The sequence below is a fragment of the Anneissia japonica genome, unplaced genomic scaffold, assembly GCF_011630105.1.
Source record: "Anneissia japonica isolate Jap-2015-1 unplaced genomic scaffold, ASM1163010v1 scaffold23058_len8266_cov125, whole genome shotgun sequence".
NCBI lineage: Eukaryota > Metazoa > Echinodermata > Crinoidea > Comatulida > Comatulidae > Anneissia > Anneissia japonica.
In genome coordinates, this window is record NW_022744103.1 from 75 (window position 1) to 8,284 (window position 8,210).

The 8,210-nt window shown below is 35.6% G+C and overlaps 1 protein-coding gene across 1 annotated transcript; it reads left to right on the plus strand.

The window, feature by feature from the left end:
• Positions 1 to 386: 386 nt before the first annotated feature.
• Positions 387 to 7,723, plus strand: LOC117119570 (gamma-tubulin complex component 6-like). The gene is made up of 8 exons (XM_033264401.1): positions 387 to 716; positions 1,347 to 1,474; positions 2,014 to 2,105; positions 3,243 to 3,309; positions 3,926 to 3,982; positions 4,656 to 4,817; positions 4,996 to 5,141; positions 7,005 to 7,723. Exons 1-8 carry the CDS (start codon positions 404 to 406, stop codon positions 7,153 to 7,155), a joined length of 1,116 nt encoding a protein of 371 aa, XP_033120292.1. The 5' UTR covers positions 387 to 403; the 3' UTR covers positions 7,156 to 7,723.
• The last annotated feature ends 487 nt before the right edge of the window (positions 7,724 to 8,210 follow it).

Sequence of the window (8,210 nt, forward strand, 5' to 3'; positions counted from 1 at the left end):
AAATGTTTTTTGGATATGCGGTGCAATATAAATGCTTTTTACTATTTCATGTATTATTATTACAGTATTATTATTATTATTAAATTATTATTGTTATTGTTAAATTGTTATTATTGTTACTGTAATTTCGTAGATTTTTATTTTTTTGTCTAATGCTAACATGATTAATGTGAATTTCATCCATGTAACTTTCATATTTTAACCAGCATTCTGATTTCCAATGCATTTCTCCTATACTACGAGAATATTCTGCCTACCAGGGTAGTGCGCTGCCAGCGTTTCAGGTAGGCCAATGTAAACATTGCAAGGGGTATATAATGTATTTTTTTCTATTTTTTTCAGTGTTTAAATACTATAAAGGGAATAGGATTAACAATCCAGTAATATTTAAGGTATTATAACTATGAATTCTGTGGCTGAAAACATTGACTCTCTTGGCAAACATTTACTTGGTTCTACACTGCTTGGCCCACATCTGGTCCAGCCTGTTATTACCGTTGCAGAGTGTAAACGCCGTTTGAGGACATGTGCATATAACAGTCTTTATCGATATCAACCAGGGCCGCATAGTGCAACCAAAATAGTGCGCAACGAAGGGGAATTTAGTGTCTATGAGAACTTGCTGGTGAATGTTTACAAATTGAGGGAAAGACGATTGTATGATGGCGCTAGCCGACTGGAGGAGCTTGTTGAAAAGCTTGCTGCAAAAGATGAAGGTTAGTGAAGGGAGCAACATACTATAGAGATTTCACAATTTAAAAAAAATTGAGAAAAAAAAATTCTACTCAAATTTTGAGTCTTAAGAGTGCCATTTCCGGCCATCCATACGTGCCATACTTTTAATTTTCTTACATCAGCCCCAACCATAGGCCCCTATAGATTATCCATCTCTGAAAGCCCCTCTCTGCTTTTATTTGAAGCACATAAATCAAGGCTTTCATTTTCACTCATATCTAATGTTCAGATTTTTTACAAAAAAACAATGCTTAAATTGATTACCAGCCAATGCAGTAGAGTAATGTCGCGATAGAATTTCTAGGCCCCACTTAAAACGCTGACTATGTAATTTATGATAGTCATAGACAGTAAAGGGGACTCAACCGCTATGGTGCTGGGAGACTGGCCCTTTGATTGCCAAGGCCTAGGAAATAAATCTAGGTCTAATTGGTGGGTACTCTTTTCATTACATTTTTTTAGAATCTTTGTACGATGTATACTGCATACAACAAGTAATGACTGCTCTAGTTTCGGGAAACGGTAAACCTATAGCCCCGAGGTGATGTGGAGACTGTAGCCAGCCTACTATCTTCCAGATCGATTAAAAGGAATCTCCTCTTTACCTACAGATCTTAGTACAGAAACAAAAGCTGTTTTACAATTACTCTTGTTGTTGGCTGGTAGTGAAGAAACAGTGACAGAAGTACCTATTGGCCACAAACCTCTTAGGTTACCAATTTCTACGCATGTAAACAAGGTAAAGTACACTAATAAAATATATGCCCCAAATATAATTAAACTAGAAGCAACTTGAATGTTTTAATACATTAACTAAATAAACAGTGCCATGGGTTAATACTCCCCTTACATTTATGCCTTGGTTGCCACAACAAAAAAGGACAAAAAAATTATTTTGGTTCAAATATAATAGCCATAATAAGTATCAGAATTGAACAAAATTTCCAGAATCGGCCTGGGACATATCCTTATCAACTCCCATCATTGCTTTTCCTCTGGTCTGTCAAGAATAGACTTTTCCCTTGATTGCCCATCAACTTCAAAATGATAAGGTTCACTGTTAAGGTTCAGCAGCTATCAGCTCAACAATAGATCATTGTATCAAACATTCAATAGATGTATTATGTAAACAGTTATGTAATTGCTATAATAATATTTGTTGATGCCAAAGTTGCACTGCTTTCATTGAATGGAAGCAATATATATTATGTCTCAAAATAGAAAATGGATGTGTTCATATGACATTGTTGAGATGTTTTTGTTTATTTTGTCTTCAAGAACAAGGTGAGGTTGCCAGGTGGACCTGTCTTTCATGGAGATTCTTGTCAGTTGCATGATATTCAGCTTAATGGCTATCCACACTATGCTAGGTATGATTCCACTAGGCCAAATAAAAAAAAATTGTGTTGGCCACGACCGACCGACTGACCCAAAATGTATGAAATTGAGGCTCGGCATTTTAGTTTTTTGTTTTCGTTTTTTTTTTTTTTTACTACACTGCAAAAAAAAAAAAAAACAAAAAAATAAAAAAAATTCCAACCAACCTACCCAATTTTTTGATTTTCCAAAACATGGCCAGCACAAAAATTTTTTTAATTTTTTTTTTTTTTTGCCCTATATAAATATGTTTCTATTATAAGAACACTGTTGCTTTCTATAATAAATATCTTAACTCCTGCATATTTTGATTATATTATTGAGAAAGAATTTTCAGAAAATATGGACTGATTCCTGTATAAATTTTTGCACAGCAAGCATTGGCGGTTTTTTAGCATAATTTTTGCAAGGAGGATATTATTTGCTGCACTTATTTTACAGTCCAGCCCTAGCTGACTCGAGCAAAGTAAACGGTTACACATTTGCCATACTTATAAGTTTTTTAATTGTGTGGATTATACAGTTTCTCAAAAACCAGCTCAAATTTGTGCGGAAAATTACTGGGAATATAGGTGTGCAGAATCGTAATTACTGCATAATACATTGTTTATACATCAAGATTAGGTCTAAACCTTATTTTCGGTAAAATCTGCGTGGAAATCGCCCATTATTTTTCGAAACGTTCAGACATTTTTAGGTCACTCTTTTGTACGGAGGATGTACTCCCCACGTGGGGGTTTACTTTAGAGTCTTTCACATTTGCACTAGCACAGGCGATTAGGTGCTGAGAGGTTGAGGCCAACGTAGCTCCCTCAGGAGAAGATTCAATCCAGGTTACGTTGTGAAAATAGAAGTAGCAGCCAGATAGTGTTGTCAGACCTTTAAGTTAAGTTCACATGAAGCCCGGATCCGGTCCGGAGCCTCGGACAAAAAATCATGAGTTGTTACGTTTTTTGTAAAGTGTACAAATTTAATGTGAACAGTCCTATTCTTCACCACTGAACCCATTTTTCATGATTTTGTCTCTCCGGGCACCGAACTGGATCCGGTCTTGATGTGAACGTAGCTTTAAGTGTCATTGATATTTTTTCACCCTGTTGCTAATATAATGATTCTACTTGAATCTACAGGGAACTTTTTGAATGCCCAGGAAACAGAGCCGATAGAATGGGCCAACAACATAATCTGGATACATCGGTAAGCTGAACATTTTGTTTCCTGGCTTTGTGCGCACTCAAAATTATATGTGATAAACAACTGTGATAGGCCTATATTTGTGTGTAATATGACAATATCGTGCCCGAATATGGGCACATCTCAAAAATTTGTCATGTAAAATTTGTTAATGTAGACTTATTTTTTACTATTTTATTCCTTTACTTGTAACTACACCTGGGAAAAAATTGTTTGTGCTCCGACCATGAAGATTATTGACATAATATACCTAGTGTACTACACAATATATCATTTGTACAACTACCATAATGCTAACCCAGTTTTGTTGTAACACTTTGTTATTAAATGCTCGGGTAAGATTGTGAAACAACACAACATCGTTTTTTTTACGATCATGATGACTATAATAATTTTTTTAATTATATTGGAAATTTACTACCATTTAGTATATCAATTCAAATTATTGTGGGACCCATCTAGAAATAAATACTTTATTTGGATTTAGAGGGTTATCTCAGATATCAACATTGATGACTTGTTTTCTCAATTTTGTTTCATTGTATTCAGTTGTTCAGGTTCTGTGATGTTATTCAGTTGATATCAAATAAATCAAATCAAATCAAAATTGTTACTTCAGGTTTTTCAATTGGAACCCGGAAGAAATCTACACGGCCATGACCTCTTCCTTGTCAAGGTAACAAATGCTTATATTCAAATATTCTGGACAGCGAACGAAAGATGAAAATGGAGGCCCAGAAGAGGAGTGGAGAGTCCTAGGCCCAATATATTCCTACAAAATAATTACAAAACAAGTAATTCATCGCTCCACCTGTGTGTTGACGTTTTAGCTTGTAGGCCTTGGACATGAACAATAGTTCGTGCGTAATATGATCTTGGTTCAACCTGGAATTCACATTTCCTGACAATCGCTTTTTGTGTTGCTGCTAAAAAGTGCACATACAAAATCGGTTATTTGCTGTTCAAACATACTATCCATTACGTGTTATTAATCGATTTTTTTAATCGTTTTTTTCGAACTGATCCCGTTTCTAATGCGAGAAAAAAAGCGATTTTTTTTATCAATTTTATTCTTTCCAGGCCCTTAAAAACCTTATGGAATGCTTGCCCTTGTCAATTTCATGATAAATTTTGTTTAGAATGAATATCGGTAAATAATGCTTTAAATATATCTTCACAGAGTCATTTCCCTCTTTTAAATGGCAAGTTTTGTGCAGTTGTGGAAACAAACTTTATAAAAAGCTAAAATTAAATCTTATTGTTTTGTATTTCCTTTGCAATTGTTCCCATGAGAAATGTTTCTGAAAGGTAGAAAAAAAAAATAATTGAATGTAATCATCAATTAACAGGTGTCTGATGGGTCTGCTGAAGAAGTGGAGAGGAGCAGTATTTTATACCATGGGCTGGTTCACAGCAGAACAAGTGACTTGAATGTTAAACTCAGCTTACCTAGGCTACCAGATCCCTCTCACACTAGCCTGCTCGGGCTTAAAGTACCAGTTTATAATGAGGTTAGAATATGTCATTTTAATTTGGTAGTTAGTTTGCAGAGATTTCTTACTTTACATGTTCATTTATGTGTTCCTCGATTTTCATATTATTTCATTGAGTGATGATTTCATTTCATTTATTTATTCAGACAAGTGTCTTGATATATATGTGGCATGGATTTTTGGCTTGTTACTTTAGGTTGCTGATGATGAAGGCTTCAACGAGTCCATGAGTAGTGACATGGCATCCTCTACACCAGAAAATGTGGATAAGAAGATCAACCTATGGGAAGCTGCAATTACACATAAACTGCATACAAAATACACATGGGAAACAATTGGAAGGTAGGATAGATGACTGTATTAAGCAGTATGTAATTACTCAGCATATTAGGCAGAACGTAAGACAGTCGTTAGTGCAGTGCATGAGGTACAGTAGTTGTGAGGTACTGTAGCATCTGTGGCGGTTAGCAGTGCAGCATGTATTGTACAGTAGTAGCATTGCAGCATGTATGGTAGCATGCAGCACGAAGTGCAGTTAGCAGTGCAGCACGTATGACAGCATGCAGCACGTATGGCAGTTAGCAGTGCAGCATATATGGCAGTTAGCAGTGCAGCATGTAAGGCATTTTGCAGTGCCGCACTTACCGTACTCGCTCGAATAAGCGCCCCGTTTGAATAAGCGTCCCCTATCGAATAAGCGCCACTCATAACGAGAAAATTTCCTTAAGTGCCCCGTTTGAATAATTTGAATTTTTCTAATTTGAATAAATCCCCCCTCAATAACCCAATCAATCTTGGGACTGTGGATGTTGGCATGATTTGAGGTGTGGAGTGGAATCACATTCTCCTTTAGTCAATATCAAAGTGAGGATATTTATCTTTGACAGAATGATGAGAGCTCCCTGGACAGACAGTATATTTCCAACTTTCATCTTCTTTCATTTGTCTATAGCCTAGTCCTACTACTCCTTTTCCGACAATTTGCACCTCTAACACACTCTCATCTAAGTTTTCAAGAAAACCTGCAATGGTTATGCCGTCCTGCTATTCTCAATCGACCGATGGCGAACAAGCTAACCACCACCACTAATTTCATCTGCTATTCTGCTGTTATGTAATACTGTACTCACAATATTCTTGTCATGACAAGCCATGCTCTCTGGACGATTATCTTTTCCGCCGCAGCACCATTCGTAATTTGCGGTTTCCTGATGTCCTTATTTAATCGTTTTTCATTCAAAATGTACCTCTTGGATATAATAAGTTCTCATAAGAACCCCTCGATTTTTTTCACTCTGTTTTTATAAGCGCCCCGTTCGAATAAGCACCCCATTTGAATAAGAGCCCCTCAAAAAGTGCAAAAAAATATTTGAAGCGCCCGGGCGCTTATTTGCGCGAGTACGGTATATATTTTTAACTTTACTGTGTTTGGTATGATTACTGTCCGAGTGGAAATAATTAATGAATATTCTTTCACAGAGTTGAGTATATATAAACATAAGTGTTGGATGGACGGAACCTGTCTCTTATACACATCTAGATGTGTATAAGAGACAGTCGGTAAGCTGAACATTTTGTTTCCTGGCTTTGTGCGCACTCAAAATTATATGTGATAAACAACTGTGATAGGCCTATATTTGTGTGTAATATGACAATATCGTGCCCGAATATGGGCACATCTCAAAAATTTGTCATGTAAAATTTGATAATGTAGACTTATTTTTTACTATTTTATTCCTTTACTTGTAACTACACCTGGAAAAAAAATTGTTTGTGCTCCAGCCATGAAGATTATTGAGATAATATACCTAGTGTACTACACAATATATCATTTGTACACTACCATAATGCTATTTGGTATGATGACTGTCCGAGTGGAAATAATTAAGGAATATTCTTTCACAGAGTTGAGTATATATAAACATAAGTGTTGGATGGACGGAACAACATGGTTGAAACATAGAGGCAAAATCCACTATGACCAAGATTTTTTTTAATTATTAAACCTGCAGAGCCAATAGCATCTATGCAATGAAAAAATAGAGAACCAAGATATTTTTATAAGATAAACATACAGTATATAAAATAAATAAATAAATTATTCCAAGGTAAAATAGTATAAAATAGTTGTAATCAAATAAAATAGGGAATTTGCATGTTTACAGACTTCTTTATTACCTCTTATTCTGTTCAACTCGTGTACAGCAGTCCGTCTTGCTTGGATCAGCAGATCTTCTCGTGCCTTCTCCAACCTAGCTTCCTGAACAAAAACCAAAAGTATAGTAACAATGTGAATGACATTTCTATTGTTCATATTAAATATATTACACAAATCTCAGTCCTATTCGCTGTATAAAACTGTACAATATTTGAGTACATAGCACATAGCACTCAAATGTCTGATCAGAGCAAAAAATGTCTTATCAGACTTTTACTATACAATATTTGAGTACATAGCACTCAAATGTCTGATCAGAGCAAAAAATGTCTTATCAGACTTTTATCAAACTTTTGTACAATGTTAAGAGCTTGTTTCCTAAAACTTCCCTCCTTAAGCACTAAGACATTAAACACTCCAAAATGATCAGCTCTGTAAATTACAATTCACAACCCACCCACATCATATCTTTTCCTCCTTCGACACAGTGTTGCGTTGGGCTATGTTGTGCATTCGCTCCGTGTAAACATGCGTCTCCTTATCAATGCGTTCTAACTCTTCCAGAGAGAATGTCAGAGTTAGTTGCGGAATTGGCACATGATTGTTGCATAAAAAATGCTATAAAGAAAACACATTGAGTAACATAACATTATGCAGTATACACTATCACATATCAAAAACCAGCAAAACTTTACAATGATGGGCCATCTACTGGAATCGACTTAATTGCCCAAGTTATGAGTAAAGGTATTACAGCTTCTCTGTACTAAAGTATATGACACAGCCACATTTTATGATTGATTATTACTCAGTTTAATAATTAGCGCCAGTATATAGTTTGTCACATTCAACTTCAGTGTGAACTAAGCCTTAGATTAGAAAGCCACAGTGATTCTATATCATTGGTTTAACTAATTAAACAATACAAAATGACTGAGAATATAAATTCATCCAGCCTATTGTTCATTATTTTAACTTCATGGAAGTCAAATTTGGAGTTGAATGATAAATTATAAATCATATAAAAGACCTTCCATCAGAAAAAAAATAATAGCAATGTGTTTCCTCATAGCCAATCACTGAAACTGTAATCTCCACATCATTGTAGTACCAAAGGTAACATTAACACGTTTGCTGGCAGGGACGCTAGTTCACGTCGGATATAGTTCGCTCAGGGCACAAGGGGTTCACATCCAGAGAACATTCTTATACCGTGCAACTAAGGCTTGGAACGAACTACCAAACCAAATTAA

What these genes read in the sequence shown, in the direction of transcription:
- LOC117119570 (XM_033264401.1), top strand. Translation starts at nt 404, where the DNA reads ATGAATTCTGTGGCTGAAAACATTGACTCTCTTGGCAAACATTTACTT. An exon ending in GGCTATCCACACTATGCTAG is followed by an intron (nt 2,106 to 3,242) that starts GTATGATTCCAC and finishes TTGAATCTACAG; the next exon opens with GGAACTTTTTGAATGCCCAG. An exon ending in AACATAATCTGGATACATCG is followed by an intron (nt 3,310 to 3,925) that starts GTAAGCTGAACA and finishes TTGTTACTTCAG; the next exon opens with GTTTTTCAATTGGAACCCGG.